The sequence below is a fragment of the Cervus canadensis genome, chromosome 25 (assembly GCF_019320065.1).
Source record: "Cervus canadensis isolate Bull #8, Minnesota chromosome 25, ASM1932006v1, whole genome shotgun sequence".
Classification (NCBI taxonomy): Eukaryota; Metazoa; Chordata; class Mammalia; order Artiodactyla; family Cervidae; genus Cervus; species Cervus canadensis.
In genome coordinates this window covers 36,108,329-36,120,887 of record NC_057410.1, presented here as the reverse complement: position 1 = coordinate 36,120,887, position 12,559 = coordinate 36,108,329, and the positions used below count along the sequence as shown (strand labels likewise).

The following is a 12,559-nucleotide window of genomic DNA, read 5'->3' as shown; positions in this document are numbered from 1 at the left end:
GCACCCTGAATTCAGAATGGAGAAAAAACAGGATACCGGTACTAGATAGTGAAGATGCATATCAAAGGAATAATATCAATAAGCCCAGACTCTTGCATCTTCTTATACATAGAAAAGTGCTAAAATTCATTAGCTTGAGATACCTGGTTTTATTTAATGGTAATCTTTTAATGTTCTGACTACCTAGTTTGTCTTTGTTATGTTGTTTTATTTGCAAAACTTCTATTTATCCTGGCTCCTGTCTTACCTCTTTAGAAAAAGTCCCTTAGAGTTATCTGAGAGGCTGTATCCTCAGTAAGTGCACTGAAGAAAATATTCTCAACTTTTGGGTTGAGCATTTTTTGGGATACCTATCTGTTGAGCTCCTCCTATGAACTGTGCTAGTTTGGGAATCTAAAGGTGACAGTGCTTACTTTTTGAGAAGGTTAGTTCACCGTGGAAGAGGCAGAACTGGAACGGTGTTGCAATCTTGTTGTATCAGGGCTAGGCAGGGAGTGAATGGAGGGTTACTATTTCACATAGGCTGATTAGGAAGGGCACCTCTGAAAAGGCAACATGTGACCTGGGCTGGAATGTTATGAGCAAAGCCTGGGGACAGGGCTCCAGGCAGAGGAAATGGTAAGGCCAGTGCTCTCAGGTGGGAGGCGTTTTGCTTCTACAAAGGGAAGCAAAGAAGCCACTGTGACCAAGGGCAGTGAGTAAGTGTGGCCCCCAAGGGAAAGGGGAAGGTCTAAGATGAAGGGGTGGGGAGCACATCACCACTGTCAAGCCTTAGTTAGGCTTTTACTCCAAGATGGGAAGCCCTGAAGGGTTTGGAGCCAAAAGAGCCACATGTTTGAACTCCGGCTTTTCAAGAACCACTCTGGCCTGCTGTGCAAAGATGACGGTGGAGACAGTTAAGAGGTACCGCAGTAATTCAGGGAAGAGACAACGGTGGCCTGTTTTGGTGGCTGATGAGGGGTGAGAAATGATCAGGTCTTTCATGTGTTCTCATAAGATTTGCTGAAGGAATGGGAGTGTAGTGTAGGATCAAGGATTCAAGGATAACTCCAACCCAAGTGCCTTGAAGGAGAGTTGGAGGTCCGGACACTAGGGGACAGAGGAGCTGGCTGGTGGTTGAGGGTACAGTGGGGACTGGCTTTGGGCACATTCAGAGATGGCCTGCCAGGTCTTCCAAGTGGAGACGTTGCTTATGCAGCGAATAGGCAGCTAGAACAAATGAGAGGCTGGAATCTGAAGGAAAGAATCCTCAAAAGCATAAATAAAGGTGCAGGGGAGGGAAGGAGGATTATAAAATATCCCTCCTGAAAAAGTTTTAAGGCTTTTAAACTTCTGTCATCACTGTTTTTATATCACTTATAATAAAGGTCTATGACTATAAAAGTATGTGGCAACACCATGTTGCAGGAAGTGGTTATACCTGGTCAATAGTTTCTAAACTGTCGGCCTGAGGCCAATAGCACCAAATCTCCTGTGAGTTTGTTAGAGATGCAAATTATTGGGCCCTGCCAGACCAGACCTAGTGAATCATAAACCCGGGGAAAAGCACCAGAACTGTTTTGACAAGTTCTCCAGGAGGTTGTTATGAAGGTTAAAGTTGAGTGAGCTAGATAAGAAATTTAGTATTATTTCTAGATTTTAATCATTTAAAAGGAAACAACTTTTTTTTAAAGGCAAAATGTCTTTATTGTTTGAAGAATAAAAAAGTAAACAAAAATTGGTATGGCATTTCATTTCTTAGTCTTCTCAATGAGGTTATAAAAAATACAATGCCACTTAGTCTTACAAACTCTTGAAATGGTCTAGAAGTTCCTACTTAGTATTGTATAAAAAGGCACTTAAAACACACGAGATGATAAAACAAAACCACCTCATAAATACAATTGAAATCACTTTGAGAAATTTCTCAATATAGACCCGTACGGAAATAGGACATTTTTATTTTCCAAAACATAGTATTTTCCCCACGGTATGCCTGCAGGCATCATAAATGTGGACTGTCTTCTCCCACCTTCTGGTTTTGATATAGGTTAACAGAAATGCAAGCTAAATTCATTTTTTTCCAACTTAATCTCTTATTTTGTTTAAGATAAAATCCTTAAATTATAACCAAGATCATTTAGAATGTTTTACTCATTTTCATTTTGTTTCAAATCACAATTAAAAGAAGGAGGTAGACAATGATGCAAATAAATGTTCTTTTAAAGTCCTTATATCCAGGTACCGAAATCACCCTAAATATTCCTGAAGCATGTGAACACACATGTGTGTATATTTTTAAGTGTTGCTGTTGCATGGTTCTGGGTTTTGAGGATTCTGCACTAATTTAATCTTCATAAACTGATATCACAGGTTTGGATATAACTGAAAACATTCAGTGCCTTCATCTACAGAAGAAGATACGTGTACTTCACATATTTCTAACTCTTCATTTTCTTCCAGGTTGGTCAAAGAATAAGCAATGTATGCCATAAATTAAATCAAAATCCCTGCCATATATCCTGTGTGTGCTATTGCTAATTAAAATAAGTGTATTCTTGCCTTGGAAATTCTGTGGTTTGACAGTTTGTGAGATCATCTTTTCATCAAATGGCATAGGTAAGAAAGTGTAAATTTTTTTAACTGAGAAATTCAAGTCAGATCATTAATTCATTCTCTGCACATAAAATGCCATTTTAGAGGTAAGTGAATTATTTCACCCTAAGGGTACTGTTCACTAAAGAAGTACACTAATTGTTGAAGGAATTGCCTGAATATGGTCAATCTGAAATAACAATGAAATCCATAGATTTGGTTATTTTCCTGGCAGGATTTAACTATTAATGAAAACTGACATTTAAAAAATAATATGGGGGGGAGGAATATAGAGCCACTTGAATGCTTATCACTTTATTACTGGAACCATAAATAGTGATGATTTGAATTAGTCCTAGACACTGGTATGTTTAAACTGGTCCTTAATTATGCCTTTTCTGCCTTTTGTTCTGTTGCTCTCACCCTTTTAAGAAACGCCATGACAATTAGCACATGGTTGCACTGCATGAAGCATCTGGTACTACCTTCCTGAGTATATGTACATGTGTTTATTTCTCATGCCTCTGCTCATATTTTTCTGCTCAAATTTTCTGTTGGATCGCATTGAAAAGCTTTTGCTGATTTTCCAGGCAGTCTTTCAGCTTATCCTCTGTCAAAGTCAGTCGCTGCTCCAAAATTGAAACAGTCTGCAAAAAAGGAGGACAAAGTCATCAGTGCCTGGTGATCTGGTGGTGAGGATGATGGTGATAATCTCTGCACTGATCTTTTTCAGAACTGTAATGCCTATCCTTTTGCCAAGAGGTTGGCTCAGAAATGAGCTCCAGAACTTGCTCCGTTTCTGCACCCCACCACAGGGCAAAGCACGGCCAGGCCGTTTGAGGAAAGGGGAAAAAGAGGAAGCATTTAAGGACAAAGGAGTAAATGATCAAGCCTCTATGGACAATTCTAAAGTCTGGTCTTTTAAAGCATCAATGCCAGAGAAGAGACCACATGAGGCATGTTATATAGTGTCCCAGGTAATGTGGAATAGGGGAGGTGGGACGGAATGCCACATGCCCCACTACTACTTAAATGGCATCACTGGTCATTCAGCCACAATCAATCCATGATGGGCCGTATCTATATTACCCTAGATAGCTGGATACCTAGCTTACTTTGAAAATATAATGACTGCCACTCATTTCTGCACCCAGAAGATGACAACAGCACCTCATAGGGTTGGTAGGAAGACTGAATGAAATAAGGCATGTAAAATGCTTAAGCTAGTGCCTGGCACAACAGGACTTTATGAATCTTAGCTATTCTAACTCCTTCAGCCAGTAAGTGAGTACATGACTAAACACACACACACAACTACTTTTAAATTGTGATTATCAATCACTTCAGTCTTTTTTTTTAACTTCACTATAAACTAGATTCAGGAAATTGCACACTAAAAAGTGTCAATGAATTCTCATGAGAAAAACACCCTTGTGACCTGCACCAGGTCAAGAACTAGTGCCTTGCATGCACCTTCCCCTGTAACAGCCACTATCCTGACCACTATAATAATAATCTGCATGTTTTTATGGTTTTACCTTTCAAATATGCATCCCTAGAAACTAAAGCTTTATCTTACCCATTTCATCTGCAGATTCCCCACTTCCTTGCTTTATTTTCTTTATAATTTGTCTGTTTACAGGCTCAGGCCATCTGACCTGTAGATTCCCTCCCAGACTGGATTTTAGGGACTGTGTGCTTCAGGTACAGGTACAGTTAAATCTGTTCTTTTACTCTCTGTATTTTATATAAACTGGAAACGGGATTCAAAGCCTTGGTAAGACTCAGGCTAGATCCCTCGGTAAATCTATTCTTTCTTTAGAGGGCAATGACATTCTATTTCCATTTATTAGTTGGGATGATTTATAAAATACACTTCCATATATTATTTGGTTACCTGAAAGTACAGTTCATACAGGAAAAGCAGCATAAATGCATGGTTACTTTAGTCAACAAGTTTCAAGATAATGAATTGATTCCCTATCAGTTTCTGACAGTAATCAGTTGTTCTTTTTGGGTTTTTTTCCCTATTATCTAATAGTTTTTTTTCTCTCATATTCCATACTATAGATCATGACTCATTATGATTGGCCTGGGAAACAGGCCAATCAAAACTAAAGCTGGCATGAGGTTGAGAGAAAAACTGCCTTTTAGAGGCAAGAGATGTCTGATAAACACAAAGTCACCTCCAGCACAATACTGCAGTTAATATGATCAAAATTAACAGCAATGCTCATAATACTTTCTAATATTTCTTGGGTGCCTACTATGCTCCAAGCATTTTGCCTGATATTTACATAATCACAATGCAAAAAGCAAAAGCTTTTGATACGTATATTATCAACACCTATAACACTGGTTAACTCCAGTTTCCTACTGTCTGAAAAATTATGAGAAAGCGATATTGTTGGGTTGGCCCAAATGCTTGAGTTTTTCTGTAACATCTTACAACTTACAGAAAAGCCTGAACATTTTGGCCAACCCAATACAATCTGTACTGAATTATAAACATTGTCACAGGGTTAGGAGATATTCAGTCATCTGTAATTGAAGTGAATCAGAATGTGTTTATTTCACTTGCTGTTCGCCCACAGATTCACACTGTTCCCATTTTCCAAGTGCACTGTGCCTGCTTTTCACTTCTTTTGTATTTGAAGGGTAGTCAGTCCTTCAAAGTTAAAAAAGTAGAGACTTTCAATAAAGTTTAAAGTGGTCCATTTAACCCTGAATTGGGGGAAAAGGTGAAATGGGTCATGAAGCTGACAGAGCAGAGATGGAAAGACCCTCAAGAGGACCTGCCACTCAATGTGACAGCGCAAGTGAGGAGCCAGGGCCCTGGGAAACAGGCCCATCAAAACTAAAGGAGGTTGAGAGAAAAACTGCCTTTTAAAGGCTAGAGACGTCTAAACACAAAGTCACCTCCAGCACAATACTGCAAAGCAAAAATTGGTGATTTCCCTATGATTTTCACTGAACAAATCTTATGACTCCAAGGTCTCACAAGACTTGTTCTCACAACCTGTCACAACCCATATCCATGTCCCTTAACTCCAAGGTTCGGAGATGTTATCTAAAGGGTAAAATTTTTAATTACTGGCTCTAAACCCAGAAGGGAACGTTAAAAGACCCATGCCAAGGCCTTGAATTCTCTGGAGATGAGAATGGACATCTGAATGATTCTTAATTGCCTGGGCGATTATAATGTACAGCCAGGGTTAAAAACAAGAATTAGATAACTTCTATACAAGAGCTATTTCAACTCGAAATATTTATTCTGGGAAAGTAATTGACATCTCTAGTTCACGTCATAGCTTCTTTCTGTACAACTTGGGACGGCATCTGCTCTGACAAATATTAGTATCCTCATCCTGTTTATCAAAGAATGATAAGACTTATTCAAAAGAAACACCAAGGAGAGCTGGAAGGACAGCCTTTGATGTATCTATTTTAATACAACTGCTTCCATTAAATGACATCTAAATTTCCTGACCAAGAGTTGGAAGACATTTGGTATATTAAGATTCATGGTATTCCTTCTTTCAAAGGTAAACTGGCATTCTTTAAAGCAATTATCCTTCAATAAAAAAAAATAAATTTAAAAAAATTGCTTAAATGTAATTAAAAGGGATTAAGCCATTACGTCTTTCCTTTTCACTGTAAAATTAATTATTCACTACCTGCACGACTATATAATGAAAGTTAATAAAAGAATGTATACAGTCTGGTAAAAAAAAAAAAAAATGAATGCTGAAAGTCATCCTGTGCAGTAAAAAATAAACTGAAATTTAGCATCAATGAAAAAAAAAAAAAAGACTGGGTAATATTCTAAAAGGGGAATGCGAAAACCTCATCTCCAGAACAGAGTGTCCCATAAGAAGCTTTGGAATGAGGGAAGTTATGCATTGGACAGAGGGAAATATCCTCAGAGTGAAAACTAAAAGCATTGCCAATATTTCATTCTAACTGAAATGATTAATCCCAACACATTTTTTTCTTTTGGCCTTAAATATTTCTTTGATGATATCCAAATCTGAATACACTGCATTGGAAAATTCTTAGGGCAAAACATTACTGTCCAGAATCAAATTTATAGCATGAAGTACCAAAATGGTTCTTCACTGTCTCCTCCCCTCCCTTCTGGTCCTCAGATGCCAGATATAGTACAGTGTGTGTATGCACACGGTTACATGCGCATGGGCTCAGACCTTGCCTCCACAAGATCTAGAGCATCTCAGCAGAGCATGTGTTGCTCTGTTAACTACCACCTTTGAGCTTTCTAAGAAGGAAAGTATCCCCCCTGCTCTGCTAGTTCTGCAGCCTGCTGTAACCAGGATTTTGTACATCTTACCTCTAAGCGTGAAACATGCCAACCCACCTGTGTCAAAACATTGAGCTGTTCCATAATGTGCTCTAACGCGTCGGTTACAGCAAGCGGTATGCTTCTTTGACTCTCAGAAGGGAGGTCGCTTATGTCTTCTGTTTTCTTTTTCAAGATTGTAGGTGAACATTCTGATGACATTAAAGAAGGATTCAAGAAATATCCGCAGATCTCTTCACCCTTGTCTGGTAGAGTTCTAACAGTGGTTTCTGTTGTCTTTGACACCATAGAAAAGATGGGAAGAGTTATATTTTCTAAACTTTAAAATTATATATAGTTTCAATATTTCTCTTTTAAAAGCCCAACTTTCATTTAATTTTCATCTTCAACTACTGCAAATTACAATTACAAGAGGAAAAAAAGGCTAAAAAAGGGAATGGCGGAAATTCACAATTTTCCTTGATTTTTTTTCAGTGAAATATAGTTTGTATGTTGTATCTGTCTGAAGGATGAGGTGTTATACATTTAAACAGGTTGTTAAGTGCTGTCTAATTCTTGATTTTAAAAAGTCACATCCATTGAGATGACTATTATTTTGTTTCTCTGGGGAGGAGACAAGATGGTAGACGAGAAGGACTTGGGCTTGAGTCCTCTCGTGAAACACCAAAATTACAACCAACTGCTGAAGAACCATTGACAAAAAAGACTGAAACCTATCAAAAAAGATATTCTACACTCAAAGATGAAAAAGAAAACACAGCAAGATGGTAGGAGGGAGTGCTTTCCCAATATAATCAAGTCCTGTAACCACTGGGTGGGTAATAATTAAATAATTAAACCACAGAGGTATTCCCACAGGAGGGAGCATTCTGAGCCTCACTTGAGGTTCCTGAACCTGGGGGTCTGGCATCAGGAGGAGCCCCCAGAGCCTCCGACTTTGAAGAGCTTGAGAACAGGAGCTCCACAGGACCCCACTCTTGGAGGGCACACAGAAGATTTCAGATGCACTGCAAGCCAGGGTGAGGTAGTAACTCCACAGGAGCCTGGGCCAGGCCTGCCTAAGGGTCTCAGAGGGTCTTCTGGGAAGGTGGGGCTGCAGCTCACTGTAGCGTCAAGGACACCAATGGCAGAGATACTGGGGAATATTCACTGACAGGAGCTCTCCTTGAGGTTGCCATTTTCGCACTGAGACAGGGCCCCACCCAACAGCCAACAGGCTCCAGTGCTGGAACACCTCATGACAACCAACCAACAAGGTGGGAACACCTCCCAAACGGTGGGCGCCCCATCCATCAGTAGGCACGCTGCCTAAAGTTGTCCTGAATGTACAGCCGCCTCTAAACACACACCTTGACACAGCCCTCCCACTGGGAAACCTGCACAAACCTCTTAGACCAGACACATCCAGCAGGAGGCAGACACCAGAAGCAAGAGGAACTACAATCCTTCAGTCTGTGAAACAGAAACTGCAACCACAGAAAGTTAGACAAAGTAAGATGACAGAGAAATATGTTCCAGATGAAGGAACAAGATAAAACCTCGGAAGAACAATTACACAGAGTGGAGATAGGCAATCTACTGAAGAAAGAACTCAGAATAATGATAGTAAAGATGATCCATGATATCAGAAAAAGAATGGGGGCACTGACCAAGAAGATACAAGAAAATATAAAGAGCTAGAAAATATAAACAACAAACAGCTGGACTATAACTGAAATGAAAAATACACTACAAGGAATCAATAGCACAATAAATGAAGCAGAAGAACAAATAAGTGAGCTGAAAGACAGATGGGTGGAAATCACTGTCATGGAACAGAATAAAGAATGAAAAGAAATGAGGACACTCTCAGAACCTCTAAAACAACATTAAATGCACCAGCATTCCCCTTATAGGGGTCCTAGAGGAAGAGAGAAAGGGTCTGAAAATATTTGAAGAGATAATAGGTGAAAATTTAACTAACTTGGGAAAGGGAACAGGCACACAAATTCAGGAAGTGCAGAGAGTCCCATATATTAATAGATAAACCCAAGGAGGAACACGCCAAGACTAATACATGTTAATCAAACTGACAAAAATACAATCGACACTACAGAAATACAAAGAACCATAAGAGACTACTACAAACAACTATATGCCAATAAAATGGACAACCTAGAAGAAATGGACAAATTCTTAGAAAGGTACAATCTTCCAAGACTGAATTAGGAAGAAATAGAAAGTATGAAGAGACAAATCACAAGTACTGAAAGTGAAACTGTGGTTTTAAAAAATCCTAACAAAAGTCCAGGACCAGACGGCTTCACAGCTAAAGTCTATCAAATATTTGGAAAACAGGAAACATCTATCCTCCTGAAACTATTCCAAAAAACTGCAAAAGAAGAAACACTCCCACACTTATTCTATGAGGCCACAATCACCCTGATTCCAAAACCAGACAAATTGTTGAAGTGAAAGTCGCTCAGTCATGTCCAACTCTTTGCGACCCCATGGACTATTCAACTCATGGAATTCTCCTGACCAGAATACTGGAGTGGGTAGCTGTTCTCTTCTCCAGGGGACTTTCCCAACCCAGTGATTGAACCCAGGTCTCCCTCACTGCAGGCAGATTCTTTAGCAGCTGAGCCACCAGGGAAGCAAAACCAGACTAAGATACCACAAATAAAGAAAATTACAGGGCAATATCACTGAACACAGATGCAAAAATTCTCAACAAAATGAGAGCAACGCAAATCCAACAATAGGTTTAAAGGATCATATACCATGATCAAGTGAGCTTTATCCTAGGGATGCAAGGACTTTTCCATGTCTGCAAGTCAATCAGTGTGATATACTACATTAACAAATTGAATAAAAACCACATGATCCTCTCAATAGATGTAGAAAAAGCTTTTGACAAAATCCAACACCCATTTATGATTAAAAAAAAAAATAACAAACTCTCCAGGATGTGGGCCTAGAAGGAACCTACCTCAACATAATAAAGGCCATATATGACAAACCTACAACTGACATCATACTCAATGGTGAAAACCTGAAAGCATTTCCTCTAAAATCAAGAACAAGATGAAGATGTCCACTCTTGCCACTTTTATTCAACATAGTTTTAGAAGATCTAGCCATGCCAATCAGGGAGAAAAAGAAATAGAAGGAATCTAAATTCAAAAAGAAATAAAACAGTCACAGTTTGCAGGTGACATGATACTGTGTGTGAAGTGTTAGTCACTCAGTCATGTCTGACTCTGCGACCCCGTGGGCTGTAGCCCACCAGGCTCCTTTATCCGTGGGATTCTCCAGGCAAGAATACTGGAGTGGGTAGCCATTCCCTTCTCCAGGGAATCTTCTCAATCCAGGGATTGAACCCGGTCTGCTGCATTGCAGGAAGATTCTTTACTGTCTGAGCCACCAGGGAAGCCCAACATGATTCTATAAAATCCTAAAGATGCTACCAGAAACCTACTAGAGTTCATCAGTGAATTTGGTAACGTTTCAGGATAAAAACTTAACATATAGATATCTCTTCCCTTTCTATACACTAAAAGGAAAGATCAGAAAGAGAACTTAAGGAAACAATCCCACTTACCATTACTTCAAAAAGAATAAAATACCTAAGAATAAACCTACCTAATGAGGCAAATAGGAAAAGGAGTACGTCAAGGCTGTATACTGTCACCCTGCTTATTTAACTTATATGCAGAGTACATCATGAGAAACGCTGGGCTGGAAGAAGCACAAGCTGGAATCAAGATTGCCAGGAGGAATATCAGTAACCTCAGATATGCAGACGACACCACCCGTATGGCAGAAAGTGAATAGGAACTAAAAAGTCTCTTGATGAAAGTGAAGGAGAGTGAAAACATTGTCTTAAAGCTCAACATTCAGAAAACTAGGATCATGGCATCTGGTCCCATCACTTCATGGGAAATAGATGGGGAAACAGTGTCAGACTTTATTTTTCTGGGCTCCAAAATCACTGCAGATGGTGATTGTAGCCATGAAATTAAAAGACGCTTACTCCTTGGAAGGAAAGTTACGACCAACCTAGATAGCATATTAAAAAGCAGAGACATTACTTTGCCAACAAAGGTCTGTCTAGTCAAGGCTATGGTTTTTCCAGTAGTCATGTATGGATGTGAGAGTTGAACGGTGAAGAAAGCTGAACACTGAAAAATTGATGCTTTTGAACTGTGGTGTTGGAGACGACTCTTGAGAGTCCCTTGGACTGCAAGGAGATCCAACCAGGCCATCCTAAAGGAGATCAGTCCTGGGTGTTCATTGGAAGGACTGATGCTGAAGCTGAAACTCCAATACTTTGGCCACCTCATGGGAAGAGCTGACTCACTGGAAAAGACCCTAATGCTGGGAAGGATTGGGGGCAGAAGAAGAAGGGGATGACAGAGGATGAGATGGCTGGATGGCATCACCGACTCAATGGACATGGGTTTGGGTAAACTCTGGGAGTTGGTGATGGACAGGGAGGCCTGGCGTGCTGCGATTCATGGGGTCGCAAAGAGTCGGACACGACTGAGCAACTGAACTGAACTGAATGAGGCAAAAGACCTGTACCGTACTCCAAAAACTTTAGGATGCTGATAAAAGAAATTGAAGATGACAAAAACAGATGGAAAGATATCTTATGTTCTTGGACTAGAAGAATCAATATTGTTAAAATGGTCATACTACCCAAAGGAATCTATAGATTTAATATAATCCCTATGAAACTACCAATAGCATTTTTCACAGAACTAGAGCAAAAAAAATTTTTTTAATTTGTATGGAAACACATAAGACTCTGAATAGCCAAAGCAATCTGGGGAAAGAAAAATGGAGCTGGAGGAATCAGGTTCCCTGACTTCATATTCTACTACAAAGCTACAGTAGTCAAGACAGTATGGTACTGGCACAGAAACAGAAATATAGATCAATGGAACAGGATAGATGCCCATAAATAAACTTATAACCTATGGTCAATTAATCTATGACAAAGGATGCAAGAATATACAATGGAGAAAAGACAGTCTCTTCAATAAGTGGTGCTGGGGAAACTAGATAGCTACATGTAAAAGAATGAAATTAGAACATTTCTAACACCATATACTCTCATAAGTCTTTGTGCCATCAGTAGAGCACTTATCACTTCTTGTTCTAGGTTACTGTCTTGAGGGTAGGAGCCATAACTTGGTCATTTTTCTTCCTAAGGTGCCTAGCATAGAGTAAGGGACACAGACTGGGCTCAACATTTGTTAAACTAAATTCAACTGACTGTCCTGCATCTGATGAGCCATCAACAAAATGTAAATATTGATAATTTGACAGTACTTGGAGAGAAATATAAACTTAAGATAATACCACTCTCTGCTAAAAATTAGTCTTAAATGCCTCCTAAAGGTGCGGTCTCTTCCCAGGTGACACAGTTGGTCAAGAATCCACCTGCCAGTGCAGGAGATACAAGAGATGTGGGTTTGATCCCTGGGTCTGGAAGATCTGCTGGAGAAGGAAACAGCAACCCACTCCAGTATTCTTGCCTGGAAAATTCCATGGACACAGGAGCTTGGTGGGCTACAGTTCATGGGGTCATAAGGAGTCGGACATGAGCACACACACACGTACACACAAAGGCACAATGAGGGAGCAATATAAGCATTTATCACTTACCTGAAAATCACT

The 12,559-nt window shown here is 39.6% G+C and overlaps 1 protein-coding gene across 2 annotated transcripts in view; it reads right to left on the bottom strand.

The window, feature by feature from the left end:
- Positions 1-2,742: 2,742 nt before the first annotated feature.
- POC1B (POC1 centriolar protein B) overlaps positions 2,743-12,559 on the bottom strand; it is a 97,658-nt gene continuing 87,841 nt past the window's right edge. For both annotated transcript variants that reach the window (XM_043446553.1, XM_043446554.1), the window contains 2 exons: positions 6,950-7,168; positions 2,743-3,221 (listed from right to left, as the gene is read on the bottom strand). In XM_043446553.1, the coding sequence (XP_043302488.1) occupies positions 3,117-3,221; positions 6,950-7,168 (324 nt within the window). In that variant the 3' untranslated portion in view covers positions 2,743-3,116. The remainder of the gene's footprint in view (positions 3,222-6,949; positions 7,169-12,559) is intronic.